Here is a 25,019-nt window from a genome sequence, read left to right on the forward strand (position 1 = left end):
GACTCCTGAAAAGGGTGGTGGTGCCGAACCCCCAGTGAGCACTTAAATTGATACTATCTAGTTACTCTCCTGCAGCTGAGAAGGAAACGTGTCAGGCCGACTCTACTACAAAAGACCAGGCCGGATATACTGATAGGGCAGCTCCAATAGCACTCAAAGTTTTAATGCCCTGTAATCTTCCCTAAAGCACCGTGCCAGATTTACGCTAAGATGTGAGTAAGTAAAAGCGAGAGTATTAAAACTGGGAGGAAAAGTCAATTAAGAAATTAAAAGTGAAAGCTGTTCAGCAAGAGTGAGAGAGGACACAGCTCTTATCACATGTCCTCTTGAGAAAGCAGCAACGAGGCTCTTTCTGGGACTTAAACTAAAAACGACACGAGGCTGACGTGGAATAAAAGACAGCCTGCCTTGCAGTGTTGAAGCCAGAAGTAATCAATAACAAGTGCAACGCTGGATCTCTGTAAAACTCATTACAGTTTAACAGGCACAAGTGCTGAGTGTGTCAGTACATCCACAGAGTCAGGGCATTGATTATGGTCGCCAAATGGACTTTGGCTTCTGAGCAACAAGTTAGAGGACTAAGGCTTTGCTTTGACAGCAGTCGGCTTTGGGAATGAAAGTAATCCCTCAGGTTATTGGCTAGATCTCTAATTGGCAGTCGGTCCCTATTGATTTAAATACGAACTGGCCTTTAAGAAAGGGCAAACAAATACAACTGATCAATGCATGTTGGACTACATCAATCTGACAAGACTGGCTCTGGCTTTAAAGTGCATCCTCTTATGACATATCCATCCATCAAATCATGTCATATACTTATCGAAACAGACTTCATTAAATCCTTTCAGGGCTTCAACTTCCAATACAAAGTAAAACACAATATTCTTGTGAGCAGCATCTTAAGTGTTAATAAATTAGTGACTGGTAGTATAATGACATAAGGCTATTTATAACTAGCATCTTCTCTGCATGCTCGTCTAATAATTGTAGGACAAGAACAAAAATGTTCTGCAGAGCGTACATCTGAGATCAGCACAATTCACTTGACATGCTGCGAAGACATTTTAATTAACATGTTGTCACATTTGTCTGTTTCCCTTTTCCTTCACTCACAATAGAAGCACAGACAGTCGGCCAGAGAAGGCTCAGACAGAACACAAAGCCTGAAGTCAGACCGGAACAATACGGTCTACCATGAAGCCAGCGGTGGAGGGGAACGCTTCACTGCATCTGTGCTCAGATGTCGACAGGCTACCTTTACATCAGGGACAGCAGTCACCTTACAACATAATGGACTATTAATAGAGGGTAGAGGCAACAGGCGTCTTTCCTTTCATTGCCAGCTACAGCAGGAGTGCAGATTTGGCTACAAAACCTCTGTGTCAGATAACAGCACTGACAACAAAAGACAATCAGGCCGCTTGAGAAAGTCTGGCACTGGCCTGCACGGGATGAGATGGCCTCCACACATTGTTTTCGGCAAGCACAGCACAGAATGTTCTCTATCCAATCTGAAAATGTATGTTTTTGCAGAGTGCATTTATGACCACAGTAGCTGCAGGGATGCATCATGAGTCAAAGTTTGCCTTGCAGTCAGAGGAGCCAGATCCAAATCCCCGTACTGACAGCGATTCACTCTGTAGAAGAGCTTTTAAATAAGGTTGCTGAAAAACTGATTTTGAACTCCAACAGCTCAGCGAAAGATGACATTTGAAATGACGATTCTCCTGGAGGGAGCAGCTGAGTATTACATTAATTATTTTTAGTACTGCAAGCACTTAAAGTTTGCATTTGCACATCAGGCTTGAAATTATGAGATTTTCTTAATCATGTGTGATGGTGTCTAAACTTCCAGGTGACAGCTCAGAGTAATAGCTCTGTTAGCAGAGGAAGGTTAACGCCAGTGGGTGCACCTTCTGAACCCTTTTAATTAGGGAAACTGGGTCAGACAGGGTGAACAACTGTTGCAGCAAATACTCAATCTCTCTCTGTATGTGGACCATGCAGGCACTATATACGGTGTCTGTCTGCTGGTCCCCAGGGATGGATTAAAAGTATAAAACATGTTTCACTATAATGTGCTCGGCATGACTGCATGTGACCATTAAAAGCTTCTTCTTCTTCTTCTATACAGTAAGGCATCATTAATTGCTTTATAGCTGCATCACAAAGAGCAAAAGGTGTAAATGTGAGGTCTATTCATGAACTGACAAACCTTAATGCACCAAGGGCAGTTTGACCTAGGAGGCGATTCAGCAGAGTCCTTCACTATCGACAAAAGCAATTAAGCGATTGCAAGCGAGCTGGTTAAACATGCAGGTGCAAGGCAGTGAAAGCAATGAAAACAATCAAATGTACGTGTAACCAAATAATCACAACTCAGAGGTCAAATTCTTTTTAAAAAACTTCCGGAGCTTTCAACCACATCTAACCGTCTTCATCAGGTGGCTCAGGTGAAAGCTGGAAAGTGCTGGGAAGTGGACATTAGAGCTATTTTGTCACACAAATTGATCCCAAGGTCAAGTTTGATTGGACCCTGTTACAGTTATTCCCCTGGCAGTGAGATGATATCAGTTGTAGCTGGAGAAAAACATTTAGTTTGAATTTGTTTGAGTCATCCAAGCTGCTCATAAGACCCAGTACTGTGATAAAGCCAACTGTGTGTGTGTGAAGTGCAGAAGGACTAATACGTCCCCCAGCCGGTTGACATGCTTTATGATCCATTCATTGTTTACGTGTTGTGCCTCAACACACACACACACACACACACACACACACACACACACACACACACACGCACGCACGCACACACCTGTGGAAACATGACTCCCTAGCAAAAAGCACCTGAGCCACAGGTGTTTCATTGTGTAAAGCTAGCGTTAGCTCAGAGCTAGCAAGTGCGTGACCGGAGTGAAGACAGAATGATTATGATGATGACAGCGACCACCTCTAGCAACTAGCTATCTCATTACAGCGATCATACGTTAGAACGGTTAGCTTGGCTCAGTGACGTTAGCTGAAGCGATGACTGAGTAAATGTCGCAAAATGATAGAAAATTATATGACGCTGACATGGAATGAAAAAAGTTGAAAGAGACATTGACATGAAACTTAATAAGGAGGACGTCAACTTTACTAAATTGACGTTTAAAAGAGCAGTTAAGTGTCAGTTAGGAGCGGACAGTTGCGTCTCCAACTGCCATGAGCCGACCGACTCGGGCTAGCGCGCGCTAGCTCAGTATGCTAACCAACGTCTGTTCCTACTAGTCGCATTTCCGTCACTTTATTGAGTTAAAAACATTAAAGCTATTGCTGCTATGTGTTTGTCTGTGTGTGTCAGCATCTGTCCGCAACATACAGCCGGTCAAAGTAAAATGTCTACGTTTCTGTCACTGTCAGCAGCTTGAAGTAAACAGACAGCTGACTCGGTTTGACAGCTAGCTTTAGCCTGATGCTAGCCAGCTGAGGCAGCCAGCTGTAGTGATGCGCTGACACAGAAACGCTGGATGACTGGCTGTGCACCCAGTTGGCGTCTCTTTGGAGAAATGTGTCACACTGCGTCGGGAAAATTTACCTGTAGTATGAAAGCAGACCATTGCTGAGGACAAACCACCGCCGCTGGTACCCTTTCAAATAGTTGGTCCATTTAAAAAGCCAGCCTTTGTAAGTATCCGACCCAGGTGCCGGGGCCGCGGCAGAGGCGGATGCCGAGCCCTTCCCTTGCTCGCTCATCCTCCGCTCCGCCGCACGCCGAAGGGCGCAGTATAAACCGGGGACAGCGGGGGACAGGGACGCTACCCCACCGGGACTACCTGAGCGAGGACCGACACTGAGGAATGAGCTCGAAGGAGGAGGGTCCGGTCCAGGGCGAGAGAGACCACCGTGAACCCCGTTCACATGACGCCGGAATGGACACCGAAGGCAGGACGAGAAGTGATGCCAAAACACTTTGCTGATGCAGACTGCAGAGGACTCAGAGCACAGAGCTGGACTGGATAGAAAGGAAACTCCTTACATGGCCTCTGTGTAAACTAACCAGGCTGCCACCAAATCCACCCTGATCTCCGCGAAGACGGTGCCAGACAGCCAGTGTGAGCGATGTCAGGGAGGAGCGGCTGCTAACCGGGTCATTCATGAAGTGTGGACCTGAATGGAAATGGCCGCTCTATCAATTCAAGTCTATGATTCACAGCTGCGCCACGTGACGTTGTTATCTAAACATTCCTAAACATTTGACATGCTGCTGATCTCAGACCTGCTGCTGTCAGGTCAGCTGACACGTTGGAAATAAAGTTAAATTGAGGAGAAAAAAAACACCTGACAACAGAGTCAAAATAAATATTGATTGATGAGGATGAACTGTGACGTTTTACTTCACCTGCCTCACCACTTCTTTAACATCTGGGGGCCCATACTCCACAGGGGCCCCACCTGTTGATTGATTTTTCTGCATCATTAAGATAATTTAATCTCAAGGCTCTCAAATCCTATGTCAAAATGTGGCATCACCAGACTGTTACATAAACACTTTAAAGTTAATTAGTCATATTAGGCAACAACACAATTTCATACTTCTCGACTTGTGATGGCCCCTGCCACCTTTCCAGCTTCAAACATTGTTCAGGGGGCCTTATCTTCCTTATTGTTATTGTTATCGTTATTGAAAAAGTAAATGTTTCTGAATTTGTATTATTACCTCATTGATATTGTAAAAAAAATTAATTCTGAGTTTGAATGAATTTCTTCTCCAAATGCTACATAGTGCCCATTTAATCAAATAACCACAAACAGACTGACACACAATACACAGGGTCATAGAGAGGGGAATAAAGGGATCAATAACGGCCCAGCAATAATCTCTTGTCCCTGATCTATATCACAGTTTGATGTGGCAGATGGCAGGTGATCCGAAGGGCTGTCATGAGTAGGCTTGCAGGTTTCAAGGTAAGGTATAGAAACTGATGGTTATTGAACCGTGTAGGTTTTCTTATCCACAGTATTACAGTATCATGGGGTGATGTGGTCACGGGTCCTTGAGTCCTCTGGAGTTCTGGATATATATTTTTTTTGTATTGTGGATGATGTACCATAGAGGGCACAGAGCCAGTAATCCAGTCTGGAGGTGAAGAATGTGTGGATGTCAGTTTCTGCAGCTGTGAAGGAGAGTGACGGGTGATGGACGGAGGCAGGCAATGTTTTTGAGGTGAAAGACGGCTGTTTTGGTAATGTATTTTACGTGTTGTTCAAATGAGAGCGTTTGGTCAAAGATGACATCTTGGTTTTGGTTTGTGAGGGGAAGGGCCATCAGCAGTGAGGGAGAAGTCGTGGGTGGATTTTGTTTGAGTTTAAGATGCAAATTTGATAATTTCAGATTTATCACAGTTCAGTAGATATTTAGTAGAAATGTAGAGCTGGATGTCGTCTGTGAAACAGTGGAGGCGAAGTCCATGACACCGGATTATGTGACCAAGGGAGCGTGTACTGGATGAAGAGGAGGGGGCAGAGAACTGAACCTTGGGGAACACCTCCAGAGAGGGTAGTGGCGGGGGATTTGCAGGTATTGATGCTGATTAATTAGTGTCCGATGGTGATGTCAGATTGAGCCTGGAGAGGGGCCGGTGATATTAAAAGTGGATTGAAGACAGGTGAGAAGGATGGAGCGTTTGATGGGCTTGGAGCCGCACTGGTATGTTACATTATTTAGTTAAGACATATGAAGCAGTGTTATTTTGGACACATGGTGGTGGTCATTAGATGTACTGGGCTGTATATATCAGGGGCATGAGTAACAGGAAATCGGAGCACATACTGTTCTCTCTAGACCAGGAGAACAGTATGTGCTGGTGGACCACAGTGGGTAGATATTTTGCAAATGTCAACTTTTAAAGAAAAGTGCTGTTTTTCTCTTGTCAAAGAGGGGTAGGTCTAAGCACTAAAATGCTTGGTTTGGTAAGAAAAACACAGCGTTTTGCTCAAAATAGCTCCCTGTCTCTGTCGCCACAAAAAGACGTGTCTCACATGACTGTCTAACTTATCAACTGAAACACATGCACAGGTACGACTGCTTTGTGTTACCTCACACCTGAATCCAGCTGAAAGCCAAAATATTGGTACTTTAAACACGCTGGTACAACCCTGAAGTTACTTACCTTTCGTTATACAGTTTAATTTAATTGTAGGCCTGGTAATCAGGTTTTCCTCTCTATACATTTACTACTTTTGTAATGTACTCTATATGTTTTACTAACAGTACTTTTGGTGGCAGGAATTGAGAATGTTTTCTGTAAAGTGGAACGTCCGCCCTCGTCTGTTTACAGCCTCCTCAATAAATAACAAAGCAGACTACAGCCAAAGCAATTGTTGGGTCTGTGTAAGATCAATATAATTGTGCCTGAATGTTAATGGAACTTAAAAAGGAAAATCTACCATTGCACGGGTCATTGTAACTGATAATGATAAAAATAAATAATACTATATACCATGATACCTTGAAACTTTGTCATATTTTTAGCCTCCATCAGCCACCAGGCTACACATACGTTAACGTATCATGAAAGATTACAGTTTGATTATTTAACTAATGGATGAATTTGTTAATAAACCAGCTATTTTCAAAATCACAATGCTAACTCAAGTAAAAGTAGGTCATTGTGATCTTGGACAAATCTCCAGAGGATGATCAAGTTTTGTTGAATACGATCAAGTACCACGTTCAGTAACTGGAGGGGGTTTTACTTTGTGACGCTTCATCTGCTGCCAGCATCTGATCCGGCTCCTGATAACATCTCTTTACCACAAGATGGCAATGTTGTCAAAATGATCTTTGCATGAGTGTGATTGTCGCACAGGACTGAAAAGTGACCAGAGGGGAGGTTGGTTGCTGTTCTCAAATGCATTTAATAATTCGTCATGTGTCAAAATAAAAACAAACATTACTCACAGTACTAACACAGTAAAAATAAATACAAGTAACGTTTCTGATAAAAAACTGTAGCCCTTTTTATTTGGAAACGCGCAGCAGACAGACTGATGAGAACTCATGCTACACACAGTTGCTTTCTAGTGTATCTCTGCTACATATTTCTCTTTTTTTTTCTCTCCTAGAAAACAAAACAAAACAAAAAAAGGTCTACACGCAGCCATCTGCCCTGATCGAAGGGGTTCAACACTACATCGTGGAGGGAATCGTGAGCTTGTGCTCTTACATGCCAGTGAAAAACGACCACATTCACTCCACTCAGCTGCTCAGAAAAACCATGTAATACAAAAAATTAAACACGATATCAAATTTAAACATCAGTGCAATTAAACCCTGACCCGTTGGCTCTACCAACAAAAGCATGCAAGTCAATAACTCTATGAATCACTCTTATATACAGTAGGTCTGCCATATTCACAAACTACCGAGCTAGGCCTAATCAAATGAAAAAGCAACTGTTAATCTCACAACATTACCAATTAGATACTATTGAGATACTGATATGAAAGCTTTATTAGGATTCCCTGCGTGTCTGTGATGCACTCATGGGCTGTTTTTGTGGAAGTCATCGAGGCCTGCGTCATTATTTCTGCAGAATATCTGAGCGAGAGTAGATTAAATCTATTTGTAATACAATGCGGTGGTACGTTGAGTCGGTCAGGACGTCCCTGTGGGATTTTATTGCTCCTTCCTAATCCAAAGCTTCAACATCTGTCTCTTATCTTTTTTGTGGTGGGTGTCCTTTGCTTGTCTGAATGTCAGCGATCAAACCTGCCTCTCTCTTGCTCCCTCTGCCTCTCTCTCTCTCTCTCTCTCACACACACACACACACACACAAACACACACACACAGACAAACACACACACACACACACACACACACAAACATCTACATTGCATGCACAGGTTCTCGTTTCAGGCTCTGCAGCCTCCTGCAGGTCCCCAGTTCCCTGGATTTAATGTATTCATCGGAAACAGACACTGAGTGAGGGGAGGGAGCAGATTAAAGCCCTACAGTACATCACGATAAGGACTGCAGTATTTTCTGCTGCAAGACAACCTTAAAACACCCTTTGTCTGAACAAACAGCTCTCAACATAGGCCGAGTTCAAAACAGGGACCGGGAAGAGAAAATCAAAATGCAGGCTACTCCTCAGAGTCTAAACTCAAACACTATCTCACCATATCTGTACATTTCAAGAAAACCTCCCCAGACGTCAAGCATTAGCTCTTTGTTATTCTGTCGTTCCATTTAACCATGAACTGCAAACCCTCAAAGAAATCCAAATGGGTCTGATATGAGCGTCTTACTGAATATGACAAATTCAAAAGGAAGACTCGATGGTATTGCTGCCTCTCCGTTCGGAGTCTCACAATCACGGCTTCCGTCCCGTCAGGCCCGGCTGCAGCCACGACACGACCCTCAGTAAGACCTGCTGCTGCTGCTGCTGCTGCTGCTGCTGTGTAGTTTGGGAAGCACAGCCTCAGACGTGCACCTGTCTAGTCGATGAGAGGAAAAAAATAACTGTGCTATGCTCATTGTGTTTTCACCCGCTTCTTTCTCTTCGTCTACCTCCCTCCTTGCATCTAAACATTTGGTAGAATTGGACTAGGAAGTGGTTGGATGACCTTGTGTGAACGTTTTTTTTTTTTTTTAGTGTCTTTTACAGCGCAAGAGTCTAATAAACCTCATTATGAAAAATCAGCTCAGTAAAGCAGGAGGCCACGGGGTATATTTTCCAGCCATTTAGATAAAAAGTCCTTTTTCTCCACTGCCGCTCTGCTCCTGAGGTGAGAGGGGTGGAGGGAGCTCTCTGGGTCACATGATGGTGCAGCGATTCCTCTGTAGCGCCCCCTGCAGACGGATTGAGGTGTGATTCTGGCGCATGCCACGTGCCACGGCGATGCCCAGCAGCTCTTTGAAGAGCAGGACGACGTGCCAGTTAAACTTGGCAGAGCACTCAACATAACCGCACTTCCACGTCTTCTTCACCAGGACTGACACGGCCCTGCGAGGCATGAAGCGCTGTCGCTGCAGATCTCTCTTGTTGCCCACCACCAGGATTGGCACCTCGCTGCTGCTGCCTTCCCTGCAGGGAGAGAGAAGAAAAACAAAGAGGTTCATTTCAAAAAGCTCAGTTATCATCTCGGTGTTTGTCACAGTGGTTGCCTGGGCGTATGCAAGATGTCTGTGTGCAGTTTTTCCTCCTTTCTGAGGTGTGCGGGGGCGGACTGGAGGATTACAGCTCACAGGCTCAAGGGGCCTCCCACCACACTCTGCAGCGACTGGTTTACAGCATTATTGTAAGTGTGAAACTGTACGGCAAGCCAGAGGTAGGCATTAATTACAGATTCAGGACTTGTGTTTGTAATCCTGCAGTGTTAATGAGAAACACATCCAGGAGGACGTCATCAAGTCCAACCGCTTCCAGCAACACCTCATTGGTGGCCGCTTGGAAATCCAATCTGGCGCTCTGCTTAAAAAACAGAGAACGATGTCGAGCAAATGAGTTACTAGAGGAAATCCTAGATTAGACTGTAGAGCCAATACTTCTAAGGAAAGAAGGCTGATTATATAAATCGGATTTCTAACAATGAGATTAATTTTTTACTTCGTAGGCTGTTCTGTTTGATCGGCTGCCAAACTCATTGGAGCTGAAAGCTTTAATTATTGTTCTTCACGAAGAAAAATAACATTCTGAACACGAAAAAGAAGGTCAAACTGAATTCAATGAAGACTATTAAATCTGGTTCATTATGAAACTTGGAGGAGCAGTAGGCACGGAGTCAATGTCAGCTGAGGCATAAATTCTTAAAGCTGCTGCGTTAAGAATTTATCTCTGGTTCTTACAATGAATAAACCTTTTCTCTTTTGTTACATCACGCCTTGTCTTCTGACTTCCGTGCCTTGTGCATATTTGCGCGTCTGCCTTGACAGATGGACAGAAAACAGAGGAAGACACACAGAGAAATGTAAGAACGGTGCAGTTTTTTCGAGCCCCGAGGCGAAGTTCTTAAAGATGTAGGGCTGAAAGGAAAAAAAACAAAAAACAAAAAAAGAACACATCGCAGGAATCATCTCACTTTTTTCTTCTCTTCACAGGTTGTGCTCACATAACAGCCTTAAAAATATCTACTCACATTTCTGCTCCGACTTGTGTATTTTATCAGAACAAGATGTACTGTGTGTGTGTGTGAGTGTGTGTGTGTGTGTGAGTGTGTGTGTGTGTGTCTTTGTGAAACTACACAGGATTGATGGACCCCGTCACGGGCTTCATGCTAGAGGGCTTATAAAGAATAGAGAAGAAAGAATAAGGTTATTTCTGGTTTTGAATGGATTTTGAATTTTTAAGCAAATATAATAGAGAAAAAAGAGAAGAATTTGCCACCTTGTGCTTTAACAGCCTCCGTTATTCATGATTTCAGTTAACACACAGCATCTTTCACCTCTCCGCTCTTTCCTTCCCTCCTCCCGTCTGACCTCAGATCTTTTCCCGATGATTACACATTTCTACCGTTTTCCATTTCTCTTGCGTTCACCCTGCGCCTCTTCCTCCAGCTGCTGGTGATAATGGTTTTCTGTCATGGGCCATAAACATTCGTGATAACACATTGGGAGCAGCGGGGAAAGGTTGAAGATTATCTGCGCAGTGGTGGTTTGGACGCAGCAGAACAAACAAGGCCACTCGTTGCACCTCTCAGTATGTAAATATATGCAGGGTGTCGACTGCAAGGTTGACAGAGCAGGGGATGCCTTTTCTTTGGTCTGTTTTCACTCAAGTGTTGAGTCCTTTGTGGCTCATGTGTCAGGTGCCCGACCTTCAAAACATCTTCGCCTGGCCTCCTGTACTGTGCTGCTGCACTCTGTCCTTGCCCTCGTTGTCCAGGCTTTAAGGATCCTCAAAATAATCTTTAAAGGACACATGTTATGCTCATTTCCACGTTCAGAATTTTATTTTGGGTTTCAACCAGAATAGGTTTTCAAGGTTTAGCGCTAAGAAGCACACATCGGTTTTCTTTTACTGTCCAGTTCTGCAGCACTGTAGTCCCCCTCTCTCTAAAACGCCCTGTGTAAGCTCCTGTCTCTTTAAGACCCCTCCTCCTTAATACCCAGTCTCCTCTGATTGGTCAGCTCACACACGCCTGAGCTAGCACTGCTAACAACAACAGAGCAGCTGTGCCAAATCGATTCTTACATGCCAAACTGGAAGCCAAGCTATAAATCATGCAAATGTGAGACATGATGATGTGATGTGATGTCACAAGGTCACAGAATAAAGGGCGGGACTACTGATGAGGCATTTCAGGAGCAGTGTTTTCTGTAGGAGAAATGAGCTTCTGTTCCTTTCAGTCCATTGCTCACATGCACAAGAACCTGTACGACACACTGAAGGACAGGAAAGGAAAAGGAAAGGAAGGAAAGGAAGGAAAGGTCGCCTTTCAATCACTGGTTCCCTCGCTCAAATGTCATTTCTAAACTGTCAGGATGCAGGGCGGAGTGTCCTGAATTAAAAGATATCACCAGCGTCAGACTATCTATCACTGTCACATGGTGACAAACGTGTAATTGTACAGCTTTTGCGGCAGGGCTGCCAAATTGCGTGGCGTCTCCGGGAAGGTGAGGCGGCAACATCGAACACAAGTGAGAGTTAACAAGCTGAATGTCAGCGGCTGTGCGTTCACTGACCACGGCTGACCCATACCTGTGCTCCACTATCTGCTGCCTGATCATCTTGACGTATTCAAAGCTCTCCACGCAGCAGATGTCGTACACCAGGATGTAGGCGTTTGCATTGCGGACGCCTCTGCAGCGTAAATCCAGCCACTCCTAAAGGACAAACACACACACAGAGAGAAACACACACACACAAAAAAAAATTTAGTATGACCAGGAGGCAGTTTGAGGGGGCACGGGGGGGGGGGGGGGGGATGTCATACCTCTTGTTAAATGACCCAAATGCAACTTGCTTGTTAACCTGCCAACTCCTAATAGCAGAGGGAGTGCAGGGGCAGAGGGGTTGTTTAGTTGAATATGTTAGTCCGGTCTGCCAGACTCACTGATCCTTTAGCCGACTGAGGTTTGATAGAATAGCGACAGAATCTGTGGATCCGACCCGGGCTCTGAATGTATCAATAAATCCATGCTGATGTCGGTGGTGCTGAAGGAGCAAACACGTTTTTAACCACCACTTTTTCTTCCCTCTGTCGGTTTAATGTCCAGTCTATAATATTTATACCAGAAATTCTCAAATATAAACAATATTGTTGTAAGTAGAAATATGTAGTCACAACGAGGAAAGAGGATGATGGAAGACACGCTGCTGCCTGTAGTGTTCCTGTAATGTGTCTTTTGGCTTCATGATGACCTTAAATCTGAATTTTTAGCCGTGCTGGTCAGTTGATCAGTCCAGAATGAAATATCTGGTGATCCTCAGACTGTGTGAATCATCTCATGTACAGTACAGTACAGTCATGGCTCCCACACAATGAATCCTGCTGACTTTTCCTCCAGTGTCACCGTGAGGTTGATGTTTGTGGATCAGAGTGAAATGTGTGCTGACAACTCACGCAGAGACTGACGATGATGACTTATGATACACACTCATGTCCCCCTCTGGACGCAGTTCTGTGGACTTAATAATATCTCAATATCAATGAACAAATATTTGAAACTGTTTCAGTTCTCATTTTCCACACTACTGATACTGATACCAGCTGCAGTGTCAACACAGGACCACCTTCTCTCACTTCTCTGACTATGATCAGAAGGAATATATCTTAAATGCTGTTGTCCTTAATGTCCTGTGTGTTGACAGCTGTGTTATATTTATCTTTTATTATAAACATGTTTTTTAAAAATCAAACTTGGTATTGAATATTGATATTTTACAGGGTAATGTACCAAAGTTAGACATTCCAACGTCCTGACAACACTACTTGTTGATTATCTAATGTTTCCTGTAGCGCCACCATCAGGTCAGAGTTTTATTTTTCTACGACCAAAAGAAAAGAGCAAAACAGGAAGCTGTTCTTTGTGTTTAGTTCTGATTAGCGTACATTAGCACGCGCATGGTGAACGTTGCGTGCCGCACATAGTCATGCTCAGGTTGAGTCTATTTTCTTTGACACGACGGGAGTCGATGTGCTGATATTGTCATTAAGCCCAAAGCACCGCTGCGCCTGACAGCCTCATAGATCTGCCAGCATATAATGTACCTACAATAATAGCAGGAATCAGCTAGATGAACAGCATGTGGCTTGTGTTTCTGTAATTATACCGAAGCTCCTTGGCTCAAAGTCAAAGTTGGTCTTGCTCTGCCGCTCGGCCTCTGTGGACAAAAAGTGCAGAGTCGATGAAGTCCTGGAGCGAGCCGGGAAGGAAGTCATAAAACATGGTGACTGCTCAGCGGTGAGCGCTGCACGGTGTCCTAGCTACACGTGTTCAAGGACAATGACGGAGGTTACAGCTTATCAGAGAAGAGCAAACGTGGCCTTCTGTCAGGAGGAGAGCGAGGAGCAAACACTGTTTCCAACTTCTGTCGCGGCTTGGCTCAGCTTCGTGATGCAGAGAACGCACAGCGAGGCGAACAGCATCGCCCGTTTGATGGTGATGAATTAAAACACGCCGCAAAAGTGGGTTCATTTGCACCTTACTGGGGAACAGTTGCTTCAATAGATGCACACTGGCCCATTCTTCTACCAACCCACCGCCCACCAACACCTCCGCCGCCTCTAACTGCCTGCCATGAATTTATAAGCGTTTGGTCAGATAAAAGAGAGCGAGGGAGACCGAGGAACTTAAGGGGACAGGAAGAAAGAAGATCTGCTGAGGGAGGGAAATGGAAACAAACTCGGCCCGGGGAGGATGTTGAAGAGGTGGAAAAATGAGCAGACAGGGTGTCAACATAACCTCTGGGGTGCACACACACACTGCTAATGAGGGGTCTGGAGACTGTGTGCAGGTGAAATCAATTCTATTCTATCGCATTCTTTATTTTATTTAATTTGTTTTTCTTTAATTTAGCAGGATTCTTTACTCAAAACCAATATCGTAAGATGCACAAACGAGACAGCAGAGTTATACAGAAATAATTATTTTTACCACGGAGGAGAAATTCTGGGAGAAACGCTCGCTCGCTTTTCAGTTAGAAGACGAGATCGATTCAACTGTAAAATCTGGGACTGGGAGCAGAGCTGGCCTGGGTCTGTCTAAAGTCTGTTTTGGCTTCCTGAGTCACTGTGTGTGTGTGTGTGTGTGTGTGTGTGTGTGTGTGTGTGTGTGTGTGTGTGTGAGAGTCATCAACATGTTGTCCTCGGAGCTGTTTTGAGAACTTTTCCAGGTGTTTGTCTGTGGACAGATGTGCTCGGTGCAGGACACACACACGAAACTTTACAGGTGTGCAGTCGAGATCAAAACGAGCACCCGGCGCTCATGTAAAGGCCGTCGCAGCCGGTGTGATCTCGTCACAAGTTGGTCTCTAAATTGTTTCTGTTGTCATTTTCAGCCCTGACTGTGATGTTGGTGGTTCGACCTCTCTGAAGTGTCTGCTGTGCTTATTTTAAGTCCTGCGTTGCTTCGCTGTCATCTCTGATATCCACACAGCTGCTACATCTCAGACTAACTGCTGATTTGAGGTAAACTCAAGCTGTTGTTTTCTTCGGTCTGCGACCCAACAGCTGAATTAAGTATTAATGAATTCTCCAAACGAAATTTAGTGAGGTGTAAATCATCTTCAGAATAACACCATGAAGAATGACAATGAACCGCATGTAAGCGAGTACGATGCAAAGTAACAGTGATTGGTCGAACCAGGGCGGCCTTGGTCGCTGTCTGCCACCATCAATGTGGTTGCTGTTGTCAGTACTGCATTGCATTATGGGATATTCATGCAGGCGTTGTATCCGCTGCTCGCACACTGTAACAACTCACACACAACTGGTTTCACACACTGTTTTAGCGCACTAAGTGGCACATTAGTATGAAAGTTCGGACGCCGCCTGTTTCCCGGCCGGATGCAGTGACCTGTGGTTGCCGTGAGGTTGCCAGGCAACCAGCAGAGACTCCAGGAAGCCGCTCACATTACCTGAAAATATTTATCTTTCCTCAGACTTTGAATTTGTGTCTAAAACCCTCAGAACTGAGACACAAGTACACATTCACTGCTGAAGCTGTTTTTTTTTTTTTTTCATCTGTTGTCTTGAATTTCAAAGCCGTGCCGCTTGACATGCTAAATAATTTGGCTTTGGTTGCCTTGCCTGATGCACCTGCACCTCGGGCACAGATGATTTGGCAGCGATGGCGTGCTCGCCGCTTTGAAAACTCAGATATCAAAGTGCTGATCATCAGACCTCCCTTTCATTTTCCTGCCTCTAATTAGCACAGAGCCAATATGACCCTTGTCTGTAGCAGTGTTTGCGGCGATGACCGATATGATGAAGATCATTTTCCCATGTGGTGTTTATATTGTTTCTTCCACCTCCTGCAACAGCTTAAAATAGGAGAAATCTAATTATATTTTGCTCAAGGACGTAGAAAATATAGCTTTTTTTCAGGTCAATACACTTTACAGGAAAGCAATATCAGCTGATAATCTGTGACTAAGGGAGCGGGCGATGATTGGTGTAACTTCCAATCAGGATGACGTTAATGCATCTGTCAGCGAGGAATCATTTGCCTGCATTCAATTTGTTGGAGGGGCGTTTGTTCGTTCCTGGGTTTGTGTCTAGATGGGTTTGAGGAAGAAAAACAGCCTCGCACATCAGCGGTGAGATAATGAGGCTGATCGGGCTCCAAGACAGACGTGGCGCGAGGATCGCTGCCATTAAAAAAGTGAAACGAGAAAGCAGGGGGAGTGAGGAGGGGGCGCTGTGTTGTGAAAACTGCCATGGATGTGTTTATTTAGTCTGTCTCTCTCCAGGTTGAATCCGTTTTCACTGAGCAGGGGAAAACATGTCACAGGAAGGTGTCATTTCTCTCTGTCACTTCTGTTGCGAATTGTCCAGTACAGCTGAAATCCAAACAAAACCTTCACCTATTTATTTATTTATTTTTTGCCAAAGACAAAATAAAAAAAAAAACAAATCCTTGGTTCTGACACAACAATCAGTGCAGCTAAGTCTTTTTTCTGATGATTGAGGCTACTGACGACGGGAGATGCTCGCATTGGCTTCAGTTGCAGCCTCTTATCCCTGTGGGGCTAAAAATAGCAGCTCGTGTTCTCATCTCACATCTCTTTGTCATCCAAGTCCTGTTTTTAAAATGTGGAGGAGGGGCTACAAACAGCAACAACAGAGCAGCACTGCTCCTTCAGAACCCAAACAAGAGGCACAATAAGCAAAGGAGCAGGACGAACGTTTAAAATGCATGTGTGGGCATGTTTGTGTGTGTGTGTGTGTGTGTGTGTGTGTGTGTGTGTGTGCTGCCTGCAGGATGTGAGAGTGTGCTTGTGGGAGCATGAATGTGAAGTGTGGTGCGACTGTCTGTATCCTCCAGTCGGCCTTCTTAACAAAAAGAGCATCTCAGCCTTTCGCTCCCCGAGAGCCAAACACAACATGTCTCCCTGACAACCGTGGCAGGCCGCGGTCAGGTTTGGATCGGGCTGTGACGGAGCCGTCCTCACGTCTCCGGGTGTTATCTGATATGAGCGGTTGTGACGGATCAATACTGAAGGACAGGAGGGAGGCCGGCGTAACCTGCTGGGGGAAGGGGGAGCAGAGTAATTAGAGATACATCACGCGGAGGCCATGTCAGTGGATTTACAATTAAAATCTATTACGTCCCCTGGGAGGATGAAACTCCATTACTCATCGGCGACCTATAGCAGGCCGCCATTAATACCTGTAGGTTTTATTGCACTTTGGTTTAATTAATATAATGACGTCTGACGTACAGATGGTTTTCAAACACAAGTGGAAAAGCTTTTAAAGAAATAGCTCTTCATTTTGGGGGAATATGAAGAGCTTATATGTCGTCCAGCTCAGTGTTCGAGGAGAGGATTGATAAAGATGGCGCCCATTCTGTCCAATGAGAAGTGTTCACCTCAAACATGTGCAGATATTTTTGCTCTAGTTTCAGTTTTTTTTGGGGGGGGGGGTTTGCTTCGTGGTTGCGCGGCTCCATCCGCGAGTGTACATTGTGTTAACATCACAGATTTTTTTACTTGCTCTTATAAGGTCGAGGGAATTTGTAGGAATGTAAAATGTTGATGAACAAAAGACTCGGAGTAGAAAGACTTGTTTGCAGTTTTACAGGCTTCTATTTCATCATGGCACTCTCAAGGGAAAGAAACATAATTGTGTGCTGTTGCAATACCACAAGTGGCCACTGGGGCAAAACTGGAAGCAAGGCTGAGTGACATCCTAGTGTTCATGTCGATTATATTCATGGATGTCCGGCCAGGTCTCCAGGACGAGCACCAGGCTCTGAAGACAGTTTTATCATAGTAGTCAAACCAGCACAGAAATATTAACGTTACTAACTCTAAGTTGTCTAATTTGTATTTATTTTAACAGCTGGTTTGTTCACCTCTTTACAGGCTTTGCAGATGCACACATCCCATTTCTACGGCTTCTCTGCGAGAGTCAAAATATCACAATGTGTGACACGGAGAAAGAAACAATTTCCACCTTGTTATCAGACACGGCATCGACAGAGAGAGCTGAGAAAAATGTCCAGAAAGAGCAGAGAGAGGGAGAGGGAGCATTTTGTGTGGGAGGAAGTCATGGAGATACATGATGGCAAGAACAGAACGGAACAAAAAAAAAAGAAAGAAAGAAAGAAGAAGAAAAGACAGAGAAAAATCATTTCTGAATCTTCTGTCAGGATTAAATCCATCTGTCATCACATCCTATTGACTTTCTGTAACAGATGCTCACTAAATGTAATGCTATCTGCAACAGACACACCGCAAAGCAAACAAATCATTACACCAGCCGCAGCCGCACGGTTAAGATAGTAGAAATCTCGCCTGTTCTCCAGATTTAAAAAAAAAATGTCTGTCTACGTGGTTTTTAAAAAACGGGGTCACAAGAATCCTGCCAGAACAGTACAGCCCTCCTCTCTCCAACATAATCTCAGCTGATGAGATATCGCCACGCTGCGTAAGCATGGAGGCGTACTGACTCACTCCATTCTGCAGCTTATTCATCACAAATTTTCTGAGAACATTATAAAACCTCATTTGGTGAACCCCCCCCCCCCCCCCCACTTTAACTTCCTCGGCGTCCATTAGACTGTGTGCAACCTTTTCTAATTGACTGCAGCAAATTCCCTCTGTCTCCTCTGCTGCTCTTTTGTTTTGTTTTTTATATATTTATATATATATATTTCCCTGGCTGTGCCTTTAATTCAATCTGCTGTGTACTGCAAGTACATTTCAATCAGGTTTTAACATTGTGTCCACTGCCCCTGACCTCCCCTCCCCCTCCCCCTCCCCCTCCCCCCAGGGCAGCGAGTCAAACGATGTCCACCTCGTCTCTCATCGAATGCAGGACATCAGCAGACATAAAGCAAGAGAGAGCGAGCAAGCGGTGCTTCCAGAACAGGCAGGACATGACAGGAGCGAGGAAGAAAAAAGTACAGCGGGGCCCCTCGTGGGGTCATTCCTCCAGCGAACGAGCGGCTGTAAATCTGTCTGATAGAAATGTTGTGGCAGCGCTCGGCTAATGGTTTCCTCTGCCTGTGCACCTTCCACAAAGAGCCTGCCAAGCAGACCGCTCCACGCTCTGGAAACGAGCATGAAATGTTCACACCGTGTGATCCGGCATGATATCAAGCTGTGCCTGTGCCTTAAAAGCTTTTTTTTTTTTTTCTTTTTTCCTCATGTGACACACACTATATGCAACGCTCCCACGCACTCATGAGACTCGTCCTGTCTTATTCCTGCTCGCTGCTCACACCTACCAACTTGCTCCCTAATGGGGGTTAAACACCGCTTAGCAGATAGAGGAGAAGAAAACTCAATCAGTCTTTAACGGAGGGGTCTCCAAGGGCAGCAAACAATGGAGCCGACCTCTTAACACTCGAGCAAAATGTTTAATCTGCTAGAACAGCTACATGTAATTCTGACAGGATGATCGCTGTGGCCTCTCAAGCTTCAAGAGGCCTGATGTTCGAGCTGTTTTTTTTATTTTCGTCCTTCTCTCTCTTCGTCCTCCTCGACCCGATCTCATTTTCTCGCTGGCACCTCGTCAGAGCAGATAACCACAGCTGATTGTTGGGCGGGGTTTGTGCGTGACACTGAAGGGAAATGTGCAGCGGCGGGCAGAGTCAGGTGTGGTGACCTTGGAGAGTTCATTCTCGAAAGCGTCAGAGCCTCTCTGCAGCAGACACACCTCGAGGCAGCGGAGGCCCGGAGACGAGGCCACAGCTCTTTCACACTTTCACACCACATCTCTCACTCGCATGCTCGCACTGAAACAGGTTCTGGTGGCTTTAAGTGTTCCTCCTCTCTGGCTGTGAATGTGGACAAACCCCTCAGTCGTCACACCGTGTCAGGTATCAGTTCAGCTGGAGGTAATGTGAAGGTTCAGCAGCCCCAGTTGCTCAAATCAAGAGGAAATCTTCTGGCGTCTTCTGGTATCAGACTCCCTCTGTTTCACACCGTTGATGCCTCATAATCACATGCAGCGTCGCTTCTACTTTAAAGGATAAGTTCACCCGAGAACGAGAATTCATTCCGGCCGAGTTTTCGTAGTCAACAAATGATTTCTGGAGCTTCACAGCAAAACAGAGTTGCAGCGTTCTCCTAAACGGCTGAAGTAGAAGGGAAAAAAAATAATCAAAACGTCTCTATACAGCTCGCCCGGCATAAATCAAGTCCACCAGAAGCCCCTCGATCCCAAATTGATTTGGAAATGTACACCCTCGACACGCCTGTGCAGAGAAGTGCACCCCTCTGCAGAGAAGACTTCACCCTTATAAAGGTTGTAAGTCACGCACGCTCTTTTCAAATCAGTCTGGGATCTCAGGGCTTTCTGGAGACTTTTGGCGCCAGGTCATGTTTGTTTCTAGTTATCTTAAAACAAATCCCACAAGTTGAACGCCTGGAGAGAAAACTTGCAAATCGAAATTTCAGATGAGGGTTTGGAGGCTCTGAGGCCTGAGGATGTCGTATTTTTGGTGTGTGTTTAAGTTTATACATAAACAAACGTCTGTGTATGGGTGGATATATGTGGTGCATATATTGGCCTTTCTCCCGTCCTGTGAGTGCGACATAATGCTTAAAATGAAATATCAACACTGTGGCAAGAAAAACAAAACAAGTCTTCGTCTGCTGAGGGAAACACTGCAGCCTTGATTTTGCTCTGAAGCTGCTGAAATGTTTTGCGGACTACAAAATGTCACCAGACTTTCCATCAGCCTGAGGGCGAGAAGAGAACGACTGAATTTTTTACTTTTGGTGGATTTATCACATGTTCCCACACAGGGTTGGGTAGTAGTAGATTAGATGTAATTGCGAATTATGTAATCAGACTACAAAACAGCAGATTATAGTTAGAAATCAATACTCATGAAAAATGCTTCTGATGGACAAACTCCACTTTTGGCGAAGTGCAAAGTCCTTCATGTGATTTGTAGCAACAGAAACGCACTGTACGTTCAGTTCAGCTGTAGTTTGTTGCAGACTGAATGATTTTAAGGGTAATTTGATTTGATGAACTGTTTTTTTAAAGGGGCTCTTTGTAGTTTTAGAAAATAAACTCAAACACGGAAATAAACAAGCTGCCCTCAGACTGATATGAAGTCAAACAGGATGATCGTGCCGTTCTCTTAGGACGGTTTGTTTATTCCGTCATGAAGGTCAATGAAGACGTTTCTCGTCTGATTAAAGTGTCTTCCCCAAAACTACGTAGTGCTCCTTTAACATTCTGTTTGCACTGAAATGTTTAAAGAGTTCATATTATGCTAATTTCCAGGTTCATACTTTTATTTGAGGGTCCTAGTAGAATACGTTTATATACTTTAACTCTCAAAAAACACATTATTTTTCTCATAAGCTTCATCGCTACAGCATCACTTTACACGCTGTGTATTAAACGCTCCGTTTTGGCTACAGAGTGAGACTTCTCGCCTCTGTTCAATCTTTGGTGAGAGTTGCACATACATTATTTAACAGGCAGGATGCAGCCAATCAGAGGCCAAGGTAGTGTGATCTAAAATAACCCAGCCATCTGTACTGGAGATGCTGCTGACTGACTGGAGTGTTTATATTCTATGATAAATATATATATTTATATAACTCCTGATACATAATGATGCAGAGCTAAAGGTTCGACTCCAAACCAGGTGTTACAGGTGTGTTTTCTGTGGGAGAGAGGAACTTTTCAGATGTTTTACATGAACAGAAATGCTTCATAACACAATAAAGAAAAGGCAAAAACTCAGAAAGCAGATTATAACCTCTGTGAAGAGAAGAATGAATATTTGTGGGAGGCTGTTTTCATTTTAATTGAGGTGAAAATGTTTGATTTTAAAGCAATCCAAAACTATTCAGTCCATTTTTTTCTGTAACCCAATGAATTAAGCTGCTCATCATTAAAATGTACAAGTCTAAATCCCATCGCATTAAGTTACTTAAAGAAGCGATTTCTCTTCAAGGCTGGAGAAACAATTCAGTCACGCTTTTAATGTGCATTTGTGAGAAGTGATGTGAAACCTGCTTTCCAAAGAAAATAACTTCTTCCCGAGATGAAAATCAATCCAATAATAATCGCACTCCTACAAAACCTGGAACATTTGGAGCTACACTGCTGTTTTTTTTTTTTTTTTGTTGTTGCTCTTTTTCTTAAATGATCCTGCGATCAGCTGCGTCTCTGACTAATGAGCTGTGCCATCTGACCCGTGGTTTGGAATAAAAGGGCAGCCTGATCTATTTTTAAAATCCCGGAGAGTTTAACCAGGTAGCAGCACACCGATCCTGCCACGATGTGAGCCAATCACAGCTCAGCTCGGGATGTGTATGTTCCTGTGGTGGAGGCCTGCAGAGGACATGTTGTGATTAATAAACAACAATATGCGAGCTGGCGGTCCTGATTTTTATTTTTTTTTTTTCTTTCTCCTCTCCTCACCGGCGATGCTTTAAGTCAGCCGGGTCTCCATAGCAACTAGTAGACTGGAGACATCTGATAGTGATGTGAGGATAAATATAAAAAATAAAAAAAAAAGCTGGTGTCTTCGTCGGAGGGGGGGTGGAGGGCACGTGTGGTGGGGAAATGAAGTGGAGATGAGATGAGATGTGGTGCGAGAGTGAACACACACACACACACACACACTCACGCACGCACACACGCACGCAGAATACCTGACTGGAGCTCGACGGGAAGGACGAGATTGGCGGGACGTCCAAAACCTTCAGCTCATACATGTTCCCGTTCAGGATGACGGAGGGTCTGTACACATATCTGGTCCTGGTCGGCGTGTACACCTCCGAGAAGTCGTTATAGATGAACTGGCGGATTATAGAAGTTTTCCCCACTCCGGGAGCGCCGATGACTGCGATACTCAGCGTCTCCACCATTCCTGGAGCACGAGTTCAGCACCATGGACAGCGACGACAACAACAGACAGATGTGACCGTCCAGAGGCACAGCTGGCCGCCGCTGCGTGTCCCCCGCCGCCGCCGCCGCTGCTGCCGCCGCCGCTCCGCTGGAATTTCCAAAACCTCCAGCTGCTTTTCTTCTAAATCAACTCGAGCTGCGTGCGATTAAACCGACCGACGGCCGGGTGATTCATCAGAGAGAGAAGGGGGGGAAAAAAACTTTATCTCCAAGGCATTAAAGCTCAGCCTGCGGTCCTGCTGGCGGAGGAGGTGCTCGCCGCCTCTGCGATCCGACACACGGAGAGAAACTCTTGGGTTTTTCATCAGGGGACATCCCCGGGCGACCTCGTCCCCCCGAGGGGAAGCGTAAAAGTCCGTCCTTGCCGTCCGCGCACGGACATAATCTCATCCAGGCTAGACTCTGACCTTGTCCACAGGAGCCCTCGGTGTCTTCATTGATTATCTCCTCCGCACCTCTCACTCATTTCCACCGATGCAGCACCGCCGGCGCGCTCCTCCATCACACGGAGGACGGGCGCGCAGCCGCCAGCCTCTCAAAAAAGGCTTCCCACGTGTTCCGAAATGGCATGCAGCCCCATAATCTTGTGTTTGCGTCGATGGCGGGAGGGTAGATTCACATCTGTGCCGGCTCGGGAGAGGAGAGGAGAGGCAGCCGGCTGACGCGCGTCTTCTGTGAAGGCATCTGGAGCCTATTAACGAGCATTGTGCGTCTGCTGCTGGAGAGACGGGAGCTGCTGAGGACTGCTCTCTCTCCCCCCACTCTCTCTCTCTCTCTCTCTCACACACACACACACACACACACACACACACACACACACACACACACACACACACACACACACACACACACACACACACACACACACACACACACACACTCCAATCACTGCCTCTATATCCCCTGGCCCTGCTCAACCAATAGGATCATGTCGTGCGCAAGGCGTGTGAAGCTCCTGGCTCCCATACGCCGCACATAAAATGACAGAGGAGTATGCCCCACACACACACACACACACACACACACACACACACACACACACACATCATCTCAGTGTGAGGGTCATGAAGATGCAGCGCAACGCTGAGCCTCATATCTCTGAGGGGACGAGGCGCATCGTGGTAGAGGGTCCTCGGGCAGGGCAGCTGGTTAATGTGTCCCCATCAATCACTGCTGGGTGGCAGCAGCAGCAGCATCAGTGGTCACAGATCCAGTCAGAGAGTAAACATGAGACATGAGGCTCAGTCACACCAGAAGCTCCAGTTTCCCGCTGTGGTGCCAGTTTTTATTACATTTTCTGGGTATAAAAGTCAGAAAGTGGCTTTATGGAAGAATTAACCACCTGGTGAACTCAGAGGGGCAGCGTATCACCAGATAAAACCACTAACTGCTGCTAAATGTAGCTGCCATTAGCAAGTTAGCTCAGTTAGCCATGTAGTTAGCAGCCTGGACTGGGAGCTTTGGACCAAGCTAGGTCCCCACATGAACAGCACCAGGCTCTGGAGCCAGTGGTCAAACTGTGTAATTACAACAGAACTGTACATTGAGAAAGAAGCGGCTGTAAAATGGGAGATAATTATCTTGTTTTAGCATCACAAGCCCCCCGAAATGACTCGTTTACTATCATGAGTTGAGCCATTTGGTCCAAAAAATAAGTAAATAAGTCCAGAAGAGCTGCACGATGAAATCTTTATCGCTAATCAAGCTAGCCAGGGGCTAAACAAGAGGTCAGCCGTCTCCCGTGACAGAGGCTGAGCTTTTTTTTGGACTTCTGTCTGTTTGTTTTGGGGTATTTTTTGGTTCCGCCTCCAAAACTGTATCCAGATGTCCAGGACCACCAGGACCACCGGGACCAGCACCGGGCTCTGAAGCCAGTCTTCGTGTGATAACACTGTCACGTGATGCAATGAGGCCCAACAAGACTTAAACTGTGACAGAAGCGTGGATTCATTCTGTTCTGTTCAATTCTAATGAAGTTTTACATGTTTTCAACCAAAAGTCCTTACACACTGCACCTTTAATAGTTCACAAATCGTCTACTTTCTAATCCATTAATGAGAACAGTGGTCGGCTTTTTATCAAGGCTGGATTATCAGGCAGATTTAAGACTTAATTTGTGGGAGTTTTATCAGTTTAATTTACTTAAGGTGCAGCAACAAACAGCCTGGTGCAGGATGAAGGCCTGAAGATGTGAACTGCAGAGGTGGAAGAAGTGGAGGAAGACGAGACCAGGAGATGGTTGTAACACGTTTTCTCTCAGCACCTGTGAATCTCTCAGTTTTTGTGTTCAAGCTCTCAAATTCTGACAAAAGACGCTCTCATTCGTCTTCTACAGATGGATCTTTTTCCCGGCAGACATTCTGACCTGTGAAAGCAGGAAAAAGCACAGATGCGTCTGATAAAACATTAACAGCGGCTCCTTCCTGTAAGCCATGTCAGCACGCTCGGTACCGGAGCACCAGAACACCGGCTCAGCCACCAAG

General features: G+C 45.2%; 2 protein-coding genes across 4 annotated transcripts in view; both read right to left on the reverse strand.

The window, feature by feature from the left end:
- The window catches only part of si:ch211-106a19.1 (uncharacterized protein LOC561797 homolog), a 45,499-nt gene extending 41,161 nt beyond the window's left edge, over positions 1-4,338 (reverse strand). Inside the window, exon 1 of one of the 3 annotated variants that reach the window (XM_037097758.1) lies at positions 4,016-4,338. In XM_037097758.1, coding sequence (XP_036953653.1) covers positions 4,016-4,017 — 2 coding nt within the window. In that variant the 5' untranslated portion in view covers positions 4,018-4,338. Of the gene's footprint in view, positions 1-3,574 lie in introns of all 3 variants that reach the window. The other 2 variants (XM_037097759.1, XM_037097757.1) reach the window with 2 other exon arrangements.
- Positions 4,339-6,886: 2,548 nt separating this feature from the next.
- Positions 6,887-23,312, reverse strand: rasl10a (RAS-like, family 10, member A). Its single transcript, XM_037097863.1, has 3 exons — positions 22,281-23,312; positions 11,682-11,806; positions 6,887-9,068 (listed from the first exon to the last, which is right to left on the reverse strand). The coding sequence occupies exons 1-3, from the start codon at positions 22,494-22,496 to the stop codon at positions 8,798-8,800; spliced, it is 612 nt and encodes a 203-aa protein (XP_036953758.1). The 5' UTR covers positions 22,497-23,312; the 3' UTR covers positions 6,887-8,797.
- Positions 23,313-25,019: the final 1,707 nt, after the last annotated feature.

Source organism: Acanthopagrus latus, chromosome 5 (assembly GCF_904848185.1).
Source record: "Acanthopagrus latus isolate v.2019 chromosome 5, fAcaLat1.1, whole genome shotgun sequence".
In the NCBI taxonomy this organism is placed as follows: domain Eukaryota; kingdom Metazoa; phylum Chordata; class Actinopteri; order Spariformes; family Sparidae; genus Acanthopagrus; species Acanthopagrus latus.